We start from the raw sequence: 13,753 nt of genomic DNA on the forward strand, positions 1-13,753 counted from the left end.
AGGGAGAGGCGATGAAAGGTTTCTGTTGAGTGCCACACGTTGGCTACAAGAGCAGAGGAAGTCAATAAGTCATGTGTGGAGTTGGCCTTCGATGCCATAAGCAGACAGTTTTGAGAATAAGGCGGGATGCCAGACTGTAACAAAAGCACAAAATATGTCTAGAGAGATGGCCCTGATCTCATATTTGACATTGTGGGCCTCCATTCATTATTGGGTGAGTAGAAGCAGCATGTCCACAGCAGAGTGACCTGGTGATCTTTGTGATCTTAGATGAGGTTGTTGTAGAAAAGGAAGGATTTCATATCAACGGCGACGATGGATTGTTTTATGACCTTGCTGATGATTGGAATTAAACTGATAGGTCTGTAGTTGAGGGGATCAGTTTTTGCACCTTTTTGTGTAGTGCAGTGATGTTGGTGGATTTCCTAGCATAATAAAGATGACCTAGCACAAATGGCAGAGAGAGAGGATGTGTTCAAGAGCAGCAGAGAAGGTTTTTCGGCCACGTGAGCTGATGCCGTCCAGTCCGATAGCAGAGTCAGAGTCGAGGATTTGAAGAACCTCCTCTACCTTCTCTGGTGCAAAAGACACAAAGTCCAAGAGCAGTTGTGTATGACAGGGAAGGGTGGGTACATTAAATGAGGAGTTGGGAACACAAGATTTGGAAGCAAACACAGAATTGAGGCGTTCGGCTCTCTCATGAGTGGAGTCGGCTTGGTGCCATTTGAAAAGAGGGAAGGGATGGAAGGGGAGCATACTCCAGAGAGAGACTTAACAATGTGCTACTAGGTTGTGTACAAGGGAAACAAGTTTGAAAGTGCAATCTTGAGGTTGACCAGATGTTTTCTGGCTCTCCTGAGGGTAGGGACACATGTGGAATAAACTGAGATTGCCTTCAGTCAGATTTTCTTCAGAGCAACTGCCTCACCAGTTTTTTTTGTTTCTGAGCAACTGCCTCACCACGGGATTCCATGTATCATGGGTGGATATTATGGGTCTTCAGTGTCTTTTCAGGTCTTAGAGTTATAAAGGGTCTTGGGGTTTTAGGGGGTCTTGAAGGGTCCTCAAGTTATCATGGGTGTTAAGGGTCTTAGAGTTCTGAAGGGTCTTGGGAGTCTTTAGAGGTCTTAAAGTGTATAGGGGTCTAATGTAATTAATACACCTACTCATGCTCTCTGTGGACAAACAGACAGACAGATAAATGGACCCAAATGCAATACCCTCTCCTCTGGTGAGGGTAATAATATTTTATTTATATTGAAGAAGATATGGAAGTCGATGGTTCAAACCCCGGCCGAGCCATACCAAAGACCTCTTTTTCTTCCTGCTTTCTTGCTTGATGTTCAGCATTTAGAAGGATACAGCACAGACAGACAACGCTGGGAAGGCAATGGCAAACCACCCATTTTCTGCTTCAGCAGCACCAATGCTTTGTAAAGAGTATAGTTCATCAAAATAAAAATGTATGTCAGTATATTTCATGATCACACACACACACACACACACACACAGACACACACACACAGACACACACACACACACACACACACACACACACACACACACACACACACACACACACTTTGTTCAGCTACAGCAAATGGCACATTTACGCAGTGTAAATCCTAAACTAATCATTGAGCTCCTTTTGCACTGTGAACGTGGTCCGCATTTTGAAACGCAGTATGAATTACTGGAATGGAGTCTTTACAAAGTTCCACAACGAATAATCTCCTTTCTCACCACCTCTCCTGCCGAAAGCCTCCTAGTACGGAATCTCTAAATGGGGTCCTCCTGGGATACCGAGTGCTTTATCGTGAAGTGGAAGAGGATCCACCAAGCGGCATTGCCCCTCTTCCTTTGGCTCCTCCTGGTCTCACACAACCTTCACCAATTCAGGCAAAACTGCTGGGTAAGTTTTTGGAGCCAAGCACGTTCCCTCTTCTCTCCACACAGCTCGCCCACTGCCATTTTCTTTGTTACTCTCTCCAAAGCTGATTGATGGTACACACGCTTTTACAATCCAAATGTTGCCATTTCACACCTCTCCTTATTTCTACATGGGTTGGTAATCGTTTGTGACACCAGTGTGTTGTGTTTTCTTCCTGTATTCCTCACTTTGTTGCACTGTGTGTGCATTTGCTTGCTTTTGGGGGGGAGGGGGTTGTTTAATTGCCCCCCTTCTTATTATTATATTTTTCGCATTTTTTCCATTTTATTTCATCTTCCCTTCCATAGTGTGCTTGATTCAATATTTTTTAGGCTTTAATGGGTTACAGAATGTGGCAATAGGAACATACAACTTTCAAAATGACATAATCCACCCCAGAATGCTCTGCATGCATGTGTAGAAACCCCGAGCACCGAAGTCAGTCGGAGCAACCGGGAGCAACCGAACGTATATCGTGCGTCTCAGATAAGGATTGCAACATAAAATAGCTCACAAAGTTTCTGAAATAATCCGAAAATACTTGGAAATGTACCTGCGAGAAAGGGGTGTGCGTCTGCGCAACAAAAGATTTGGAGAACTTTCTGATCAACTCGCCAAAAAAGTTGATATCTTGCATTCCATACTGCAAAAAAACTCCTGACGGCGTGGGCCCCTGCAAGGCCTGTCGATGGGCTGTGGACTGGCGCGTTCTACCATACCTCCCCGATCATCCCTGCTATTGAGTGGATTTTGAAACTTGTGGGATTACCTCGTGTGAACATGGCAGGCTTAGTGATTTATTTTATGGACTCTACAATCCTAAACCTGATGCCGTCATTACTAACATTCAGGGAGAATTCCCAGATGGAAACACCGTATCTGGTTTAATTGCTCTTAACACCGATGGGAGTCATATCTGTGGCTTGTGAATGAAGTGTAAGTTTAAAATGATGACATTCACTATTGATCTTGTTTGTGAGGAGGAAAGGAGGGGGGTGTGGGGGCGAGGATGGGAGTGGGAGTTGTATGAGCTGTGGTTACGGTTATAAATATATGGTACAGGAACAATACCCAAGAAACAATGTTGCTTCCTTCCATTGGCATCATTGCAATTGCTTCAGCCATTATTGTGCTTGGCTGGATAACATTTATCAACAATTGGGTGGATGACCAATTCGGCGATTCTGTGATCTCTCGATTTGGTACTTTAGCGATGTATTCTGGCATCTTTTTCATTCTTGTTACTTATGAAAACGTTTGAGAATAAAAGATAAAGCTTTTAAAGGCTTATGACTTCAATCTGTAGTAGTTTTTCATCATATCATTTTGTACACATTTGATTGGGGGCTGGTTTTTTTCCCTGTTACATCCCTACATATGGAGTACGACCATACTCCATGATATTTTTGTTTGCTTCTGAGGCCACAAGAGAAATTATATGAATTTTTTTGCATCTATTGGTAAAAGAAGTGTGTGTGTGTGTGTGTGTGTGTGTGTGTGTGTGTGTGTGTGTGTGTGTGTGTGTGTGTGTGTGTGTGTGTGTGTGTGTACGTTAGTTATATCCACTGCCTTTGCCAGCTTGTACGAACGGAACATGCTATGAACCCAACACCTCCCATCCATGGATATTTCTCATATATCCGATATTTTCATGAGTTTGATTTGCATTCAGAAACAGAACAATTACCGTGAACCATTTTGGAATTTTCACTCTTTCTTCTAAATGTTGAAAATGATGTTAAAAAGCCGATTTGAATTACAGATTTCACGCTAACAATGGCAGGATAAAAGTGTCTGACGAGCCGAACCAAATCGGTGCAAACCATTTATTCTCTTCCATATTGATCAACGTCTTCCATGAGCCTCGACCATATATATACAAGAAAAAGGAGAATGGTGATGATTGTTCTCCCCGATAAAATCCTGCTACAGGTACGCACACTCGCCTATAAGCTGTCAAGCCTGTGTTCAATTCACGACCCAGCTACAAACTGTCATCCCGGTGTTTCACAAGTCGGGTGATTCACCGATGTGTGTGCCGTCCCTCGGATGGACATTGAATTGTGCGTCCCATCTGCCGGTGTTAGTTGGTCGAAGTTAAAGATCCCACGGTGTCCTTTGCGAAGAGTAGGTGGCTATCGGCAGCATCCTGAACAAACTCAGAAATTCCTGCCCTGATTTCTTCTGTCGGAATAGCGATCCGTCCAGGATTGTAATCACCAAGAAACTGCTTTGGCAGACCCGACGTGCTGTACAGAGATAACTTTCTTTAATCCGATTGTATATTGGACAATAGTACACCATTATGCCGGCAAAGGCCACCTAAAGCACAATGGGTTTTTTGTTTTGAAAAAGATTATTTGAATCTGAATTTTTTTTGAAAGAGAGGGAGCAGGGAATAAATATGTCATTGCAGTGCAAAATATTTAATGTTTGGATTTAATTTACCATTCCTTACATCAGATAATTCAAGTACCGGGCGTAGTGGCGTGCACTTGTAATCCGGCTACTCGGAGGCTTGGGTTGGAGGATCGCTTGAAGACGGGAGCTCTGCGCTGGGCCGCGCTATGAGAGGGTGTAGAGCAGCCCAGAATCATTGTGTCAGGAAGGGCATCCGGCGTAAAACCTATGCCAAATCAGTATGCGGATCATAACGGATGATCCGCTGTGGCGACCCCTAATGGGAGCAGCCGAAAGAAGAACAACACAACATCAGATAATTCAAGTGTGACGTGCAATATAAGTGCCTTTTACCCTCTCTTTATGATACTTTCCTCCATTCCCTTAGTTTTTCGTTCTGTTTAACTTCCTCTGAAATGTTTTTTTTTTATAATGAATTATTTTTCTCCCACGGATTAATCCTCTCCACCTTCCTATCCCTCTCCCATTTTTTTTTTATCATTCTGCCAATCTTCACAGACCAGTTTGATGTAAAGGTTCTCAACAGTTCTTCTCTCACCTTCTATGAACTTGCACGTGAGTAGTTGATTAAAGCTCACATGTATAGCCTCACTATCAGCACGTACACTTGGTTGTATGTTGTGGAGTTGAGCTTTTTCACTCGAACTTAGATTCCACTCTCATGAGCCAATTAATGCAAAATGCTTTTCAGCTAACACAAGTGTAGATAACACAAATGGCTACAGCCTCGGAAGAATGGACCAATGATTTAGACAAGGAGGCAAACGGACAGAGTGGTGCATGTAGCGATGGGTTCCGATGTCCTTCTTGCTTACTCTCCCTCCAGATCTGGAAAAATTCCGACGCTACGAGATCGTGTTGAGCGCTTTCAATGCGGCAGGAAACGGGCCGAGTACGACACCCATCCAGGTGTTCGTGGGTGAGGCAGGTAAGTTCTTATTACAGATATGTATCGATTGTGGTGCTTGTGAAAATCGATATATATATATATATATTGTCACGGCTGTGGAAATTCGCATTACACCATAAAGGACCCGTAGGTGAGATATCTTGATAGGTGCATGTGTAGTTAGCCCTAACCCGTTCTCTCGAGGGAATTTATGTGATTCATCCGGGCTGCGACGCTTTGTCAGGTCAGGTATGGGAGCATGTGCCAGAACAGCGCGTCGCTGCGTCCACTTTCCGCCGGTACTCCAGGGGCCTCCGTCTGGCCATCCCCCAGGCAGATGCCAGGCCCATCCCCATCTCCTTGAGATGATGGTCAACCTGCTGCAACCATGAGGCACGTGGTCGGCCCACTGGCCTCCTCCACTCATGAGACTCCCTCGCTGAGAGAATCTGGTGAGCAGGATCAGCGTCAGGAAAACGAGCCACATGTCCATACAGCCGCAGCTGACGCTCACGGACTATGCAGGTAACAAATCTCATCCGAGTCTCTCTCAGCAACCGCTCGTTGGACACAAAATCCGACCAGCGATAGCCAAGGATTCTCCGAAGAGACCTGGTACCAAAGGAATTAAGTCTCCGTCTCAGATCCTTGGTCAAAGTCCAAGTCTCGCACCCATAGAGCAAGACTGGAAGTACCAAGGACCTGAAGACTCGGACTTTCGTCCTCCCGCACAGGTACCGGCAGCGCCACACCCCATGATCCAGTGAATCCATGACTCCCCAGGCCCGACCCAGATGTCTATTGACCTCCGGCTCACAACCTGCGGAGACATGAATATCACTGCCAAGGTAAGTGAATCTATCCACGACCTCAACATCCTCACCACAAACAGACACAGACAGGACAGCAGCATCCAAGATGTCACCGAAAGCCTGGATCTTTGTTTTGACCCAAGAAATCCGTAATCCCAACGGCTCCGACTCCTCATTCAGCACCTCGAGGGCCCCCAAGAGGATGTCTAAAGTCTCCGCAAAGATGACTGCATCATCTGCAAAATCAAGGTCCGAGATCTTGACATTGCCAAACGATGCACCGCAACTTGATCTCTCCGACATCCTCCCAAAAATCCAGTCCATACAAGTGCTGAAAAGTGTGGGGGCAAGTACACATCCCTGATGAACTCCAGTAACAACTGGAAATAAGTCAGATGCGGTACCACCACACTTCACAGCACTCTCAGTACCAGAGTAGAGTTCAGACATCAGATCGATCAGTTTCGGTGGCACCCCACGAAGACCAAGAATCCTCCAGAGGACATCCCGATTCACTGAATCGAACGCTTTACAGAGATCAACATAGGCTGCAAGCAGCCCCTGCCGAAACTCTCGTCTGCGTTCGGTGAGGACACGAAGTGCAAGGATACGGTCAATCGTTGACCTCTTTGGTGTAAAGCCTGACTGCTCTGGACGCTGGTGCTCAAGCAGATGGTGGCGAACCCTATCAAGAATTATCCGAGCAAAGACCTTGCCCGGCACTGAGAGCAGCGTCACCCCTCGGTAGTTGTTGCAGTCTTGGCGATCACCCTTCCCTTTCCATAGAGGGACAACAAGGCCCCTCTTCCAGTCAGTTGGGATGATGCCTGTGTTCCAGGCAGAGCACAAAACTGCATGCAACGACGCGAGTGCAGCATTTCCACCAGCCTTGAGAAGTTCGGCATGGATGCCACAGATCCCTGGAGCTTTGCACCGTTTCAACTGGTTCACCGCAGCCCGTGTTTCCACAAGCGATGGTGGACCACAGTTGATTCGAGGGTCAGCAACAGGGATTGTAACACCCTTGACGTCCAACTCGACAGCTGGGGGATCAGCCTGGTACAACCGCTCAAAGTAACCGGCCCAGCGGGCCTTCACTTCAGACTCCTCTGTCAAGAGCCTACCACTCTCTGCTCGAACTGCAGTGCTCCGAGGGATGGGCTTGGATGAACGTAATGCGCGAATTCCCCTGTAAGCGGGACGAGAATCACCTGTCCACAGGTGATGCTCTACCCCTCACAGATTCCTCGCACATAGGCCTCCTTGTCCACCCTCAGTGCACGTACAGTTTTACGCCTCAGCTCCCTGAACAGCTCAGCTCTGCCATTCAGCCTGGCCCTGCGACTCTGGTCAATGGTATCCAGTGTCCCTTGAGAGACAAAATTCTTCTTTGCCCTGCGGTGAACTCCAAGGCATCCACCGGCAACATCAAGGACGGTGGTCTTGAAGGTGCTCCACAACTCTTCAGGACCTCCCAAAGCACCCAGACCCCCCAAGTGTCCACTCAGCCTGTTCGCAAACTCCTCAGCTACTCTCTCATCCCTGAGCTTGGCAACATCCAGCCTAGGCTGGGATGGTACCATTCTCCAGGATTTAAGGTGCAGCTTTAGAGTTGCTACAACAAGCCTGTAGTCAGTATTGAGGAACTGAGCACTCCGGTAGACCCTGCAGTTCTGGATCATCCTCCAACGACCGTCAATGAGGACATGGTCAATCTCCTTTGCCACACCGCCAGCGTTGGAATACCAAGTCCAGCGATGAGCTTGCGGGCGCTGAAACCATGAACCAGCCACCCTAAGTCCATGACTTCTTGCAAAGTCAAGGAACTTAGTGCAATTCTGGTTCATAGTTCCTGACCCATGGGGACCAACACACACCTCATAACCATCCCTATCAGTTCCAGTCGATGCATTGAAATCCCCCAAGACTAGAAGTGTATCTCGTCTGGGGCACTGATCAACCACAGACTCGAGTGTGGCGTAGAATGTGTCCTTCACGGTGAGGTCACTCGCCTCAGTCGGAGCATAAATAGAGACCAGGGAAATGACACCTAAGGAGTGACGAATCCTTAATCTCATAATACGCTCGTTGACTGGTGTTACCTCAATTATCATTGGGGTCAGCTTATTGGACACAGCTACAGCAACTCCTTGGGTATGGTAACCATCAGAGCGACCAGACCAATAGTAGGTGTAACCACCCACCATTATCTCGCCGCAATCCGGTCTCCGAACCTCAGAGAGAGCTGCAATCCCGATGTCCAAACGCTTGAGCTCAGATGATAACAGAGACAGGTGATCATCCTCTCTTAGGGATAGGACATTCCAGGCACCCACCCGAAGGGACTGCCTCAGGTTAACCCAAGGAGACCGCCGTCTGGTGGACGACACCTCAGCACCACTCCGACACACTCTCCCGCAATCTGACCCAGGGATGTTACCCCGTGGTTTCCCTCCTATCAAAGATTGGGGGTCCCGAAGGCTTTGCCCCAATCCCATCATCCGGTGAGCTGCCCTGCGAAGGGAAGCTGCACAGGAGGTACTCCCACGGAGTGGACGCTTTGAGTCAGTCGTTTTTCTTTTTCTATGTTTTATTTCAAACACACAACATTTCAACAACCACGCCATCCCCATCACAGCGCCAAACACACTGCAACCACGCCACCTCCACCATCTATGCTACCACATCTTCGCCACTCGCCATTCAACAGGCTCCGTGCGGTTACGATCTCCGCGGAGGGACAAACAAAAACCAACAAGGATGCTCGGTGGGCTTTTCCCGCCTGTTTTTCCCGTCTGACTTCCCTGCGCTTTGGAGTGGCGGAAGAGCAATGCAGGTCAAAGGTAAGAGGTCATGTGAAGGTGGGGCCTCTTTCTGGGGGAATAATGCTCTGGCTCCGAGCCAAAAACTGTCTCCCTCGGCCCCCGGACGGAGTGGGGTGGAGCGAAAGCATGAGGGCACTCCCCCTTCAAGAAGCTTCTCCAAGAAGCTTGAAGGGAGGCGGGGCCGAAAACGGGGCGGGCGGAGTGCCGCGCGATAAAAGACGGACACGGGTGGGCGCAAAAAAGCTCCCTAAAAAAGCTCCCTGAGAGGGTCCCAAAAAGGTTTCCTAAAAGGCTCACTCTCGCGCTTCTTCTTCCTCTTCATCTTGGCAATTGGCACGGTTGTGGTGGTGTTAAACCCCCACCCGTGACTCGCTCCCGGCGTTGTTCCGAGAGGGTCACGACTGAATTGTCCGTTCCGGTGGGCGAGGCGGCCGCCAATCGAGTCGAGCGACTGATCTCACGCCGGCGCACGCGAATTCGCAACAATATATATATATATATATATATATATATATATATATATATATATATATATATATATATATATATATATATATATATATATATATACTTTAACTAACGCCATAAGGAGAGTAATAAACTTGAGACATATATTTGTCCATGTTCCTTCATCATTGCTTGGTCAAAATATTGGAACTACCTACATAACAACATTGTGGGAACTCCATCACCGCACAAACTGCAGCAGTTCAATAAGGCAGCCCACAACCACCTTCTTCGGATAATTAAGGATAGGCAATAAAGGTTTAAACCCAACCAGGGTTGCCGGAAAATGATTTTTACAAAGTAATCCCAGGAGGTGCAGGAGGAGATGGTTCATGGTTCTGAGGGACGTTGGGGGAGTGGGACGGAAGGGGAGGGAGTGTGAAGGAGGTTGTATAACGAAGAACCTTTATTCTTTGATGTCAAAGTAAACTTGGAATGTATTATTTCCTCCAAGAAATGTTAAAGATCTGACCTTTCTGCAAAAGAAGGTTAAGTGTGTATAAATTATCAGAGCTTTGGAAGGTTCACTTGTTAACAAAGTTATTTTCGGAGTCAGCGTTTACATTTCCTCGAGTTTCTGGAAAAGATTGTCATTGCTCTTTGTGGGGAAAAAGCCGCAAAGAGAATGCTCGGAGATTTGGGAAGAGAGCAAGAGAAGCTGGGTACATTGAAAACTGCAGGGGAGCTACGGTTATGGCCGTAATTAGCTCCTTCCATCACCTTCCTCATTAGACATGATGTAGCCGAGCTCACTCTGCATGATGCCGTCCTTCCCACCACGGAGTGCCAGACTTCTCCCGCTAACAATTACAGGCCATGATTAATGGCTTCTATCTTTATCACATATACACAGACCTTTAACGCAGCCACCAGGTGAAGTCATTCTGATGTTGTTCGATCACCTGTTCATCTTTCTTGGCCCAAATCTCATTCGGTGTCTGCGTCTCGGGTCCAGCCTTTCCAGCTATTCCCTCGACATGATTCCAATAGCCTCCTCTCTTGCTCACCTCAACTTTTGCAATACTCATCAATTTAATAAGTGTAATTTGATCGCATTCATCACTATCTACCACCTGATCTTATGATAAATTTTCACTTTTATCACTTGAAAAGAAAAAAAAATACAGCATAACCAATCCCCTCTTTCACAATTTTGCAATTCCCTCTGAGTCCTTTTGCTTGTCTTTGCTCATTCGAGCATACAAGGCCACTTCATAATTCTTCATCTGAAGTTTGATGGAGCACTGCTCTCCCTTTTGGGTTGGTGCCCCTGCCTCACGCCTTGCTCAGTTTAACGTCGTGGAAACCAGGGCCTTCAAGACCCTTGGAATCTCCTGCAAAAGCTGAATCGATGGGCCTATCCATTTCACATCACAGACAGGTCGGTGGTCTCTTTGTCTTCTACTGCCTCCTTCCTGTTCTTGCACCCTTTACTCCCCCCCCCCCCCCCATGTCAGATTTCTGAGGACACACAGTCCACCATCAAACCCTTTCTGGTGAAATTACCTAAATCCAGGATCACTGCTCACCTCCACTCATTCGTTGCTCGTTTTTACCCATCTGTGAAACCAACTTCCACATCCTCTTCAATTGCATTCTTCCCTCCAGGTCTTCAACACAGCTGTTCACCACCATTTCAGATTATCCCCCATACAAAACCATAATAATCCTCTCCAAGCCCATGTCTTTCCAAATTTCCAGTTTTTCCTTCCTCAGAGTTTGCTTCTATATCCTTCTTGTCTACCCTGTGCATCCTCCCCGACTTCTCATTCCTCCCAAAATCCATTACCTGTCGAAGTGTCCCTCTATTTTGTCCCTCAACCTTGCTGTTGGTGTGTTTTGCCCCTCTCTTTCTGCTGTTCCTTTTATATTCTATTACATCCTAATTGGTTCTATGTTCTCTCTCCTCCACGAGTCTCGACCTTGTCCATAAAAAGAGCCTCTTTTCATCCTCCTCTTCTCTTTCGTAGTGCCGTCAGCCCCGCCAAGTAATGTGAAGGTGGAAGGCACAAGCTCCAGCCAGCTCCAAGTTACCTGGTCGCCACCTCCTGCCAGCAGCCATAATGGTGTTCTTCAAGGTTATAAGGTAAATTGTGATGTTAATGGGCACAACCGTCACTTTCTCCACTTACTCACACTCCACATACCTCCCGTACATGCACCCTTTCCCATATTCTTTTTCTTCACACGAAGTGATGAAAGTTGTGAAATTCATCGGATCCGAATCCGGATCTTCACCAATATCGAATCAGTTTGTCCTCGTCACACACCCAACTGTTTGGGAGGATGATCATGCATTTTTTAATGCCTCCACCACCAAAGGTGAAGGAGGTTATGCTTTTACCCCCTATCTGTCTGATTGTTTGTCTGTTTGTTTGTTTGTGTGCAGGATATCTCAAAAAGTTATGGACAGATCCGGCTGAAATTTGGTGGACAAGTTGGGTGTGCGACAAGGACAAACTGATTAGATTTTGATGAAGATCCGGATCTGAATACTGAAGTTTTTTTAACTGATTCTTCACCATTGAGAGATAGGGCCCAAAACGACTATATATATATATATATATATATATATATATATATATATATATATATATATATATATATATATATATATATATATATATATATATATATATATATATATATTCATGATATTTCAAAAATGTATTGGGCCTGATATGTTCTCGTGGATCAGGCATTGCATGGTGGAGGAATGCAATCCACCGAGTGCCCTTCGAGTTCAATTGTCATTCATCCATTTTATTTCATCGCAGCCTTGAATCACTCTAATTAATTAATTTTCTTCAATACACTTTTCACCGTTTTTCTTTTTCTCGATAATATTTCGTCTCCCTCGCCCCCGACCCCTTTGCCTCACATTCCCCGTCACATCATTGCCAATTCGTTCAACACGTCCATTTTATATTTCTCTGCAGCTTTTGTTTATTAATGGTCTTTACCTTTTTATTTCATTTTTTGTAGTCCCTTTTCTTGTGATTTTTTTTCTTCCTCTATTAATTTTCATTCCTTTCTGCACCACCAGTCACATTCCCATCCTCCCTTTAATAAGACGTGTGTACACATGTGTAGTCATTTCAGTAATATTCTCCACATACAGATGTAATCACTCGTGTGTGTATGAGTTTGCATTCATGAACTGCTAGATGCCCTTCTGGGTTTGCTGGCATGATGCCGTCGTAATGACGTCATCACGGCGTTAGTCTAAGCTCGGAGAATTTCAGTTTCCATTGGTACTCTCCCGACTGCCTAATAACAACCTTGGTGCTTCCTGGTTGTGATTTGTGGATGTAACACAATGTGTCCATGTGGCAGATGGTGCTTGTTGTGGCGAAATACAATCTGGCCTCACCAGTCACAGTTAGTGGGGTATCAGTTATATATACATATACATGCACATATATACATACACATATATACATACACATATATACACACACACATATATACACACACACATATATACATACATACACATATATACATACATACACATATATACATACATACACATATATACATACATACACATATATACATACATACACATATATACATACATACACATATATATACATACACATATATATACATACACATATATATACATACACATATATATACATACACATATATATACATACACATATATATACATACACATATACACATACACATATACACATACACATATACACATACACATATACACATACACATATATATATATATATATATATATATACATATATATACATATATATATATATATATACATATATATATATATACACATATACATATACATATATACATAGGTCTGGTAGAGCCGTCTTTTGTAAGTAGAGTGTCCGGGTTGGTTGAGGAGCAGCTATAAACTCGCGACGGAGCCTTGGAGGAGGTTGTGCGGGCCCAGAAGATCCTGCGGGAAGAGGTGAATCGGTCCATTCAACGTTTGGAACAGGAGGCAAAATTGACCCATGAGACCCTCACCACAAAACATCTTTGGCCACAGTGGGCTCCGAAATTGGATACGCAGCCACAAGGGTGTTTGATCCCTGGGCTGGATTCGGACAAGGGAGAAACTGAGAAGCGGGCCACCGTAAAAGTGATCCCCCTGGTAAATTTCGACGGGTCAGGGAGCGTTGAAGCTTTTCTGACGCAATTTGAGTGCATTTCCCGACTAAACGGGTGGAATGAGCAAGAACGTACAGGGAATTTGATGGCAACGTTGCGGGGACCAGCCGCAGATGTGTTAAACGTGATCGCGGAGGGGATGTTGACCAGCTCCCACATTTGCGAGGCGTTGAGCCGTCGGTTTGGGTTTGCAGCGAACTGTGATCTGGTG

The 13,753-nt window shown here is 45.6% G+C and overlaps 1 protein-coding gene and 1 long non-coding RNA gene across 2 annotated transcripts in view; one reads left to right on the plus strand and one right to left on the minus strand.

The window, feature by feature from the left end:
• LOC147009723 (protein sidekick-2-like) overlaps window positions 1-13,753 on the plus strand; it is a 956,293-nt gene that overhangs the window by 859,044 nt on the left and 83,496 nt on the right. The window contains exons 33-36 of the mRNA XM_085861602.1: window positions 1,762-1,912; window positions 4,850-4,906; window positions 5,178-5,279; window positions 11,355-11,470. Of these exons, the coding sequence (XP_085717728.1) occupies window positions 1,762-1,912; window positions 4,850-4,906; window positions 5,178-5,279; window positions 11,355-11,470 (426 nt within the window). The remainder of the gene's footprint in view (window positions 1-1,761; window positions 1,913-4,849; window positions 4,907-5,177; window positions 5,280-11,354; window positions 11,471-13,753) is intronic.
• The window catches only part of LOC147009725 (uncharacterized), a 138,459-nt gene that overhangs the window by 58,378 nt on the left and 66,328 nt on the right, over window positions 1-13,753 (minus strand). The window lies entirely within an intron of this gene.

The sequence above is a fragment of the Eptatretus burgeri genome, chromosome 17 (genome assembly GCF_056783735.1).
Source record: "Eptatretus burgeri isolate ZD-2024b chromosome 17, Ebu_testis_v1, whole genome shotgun sequence".
Taxonomy (NCBI): Eukaryota; Metazoa; Chordata; class Myxini; order Myxiniformes; family Myxinidae; genus Eptatretus; species Eptatretus burgeri.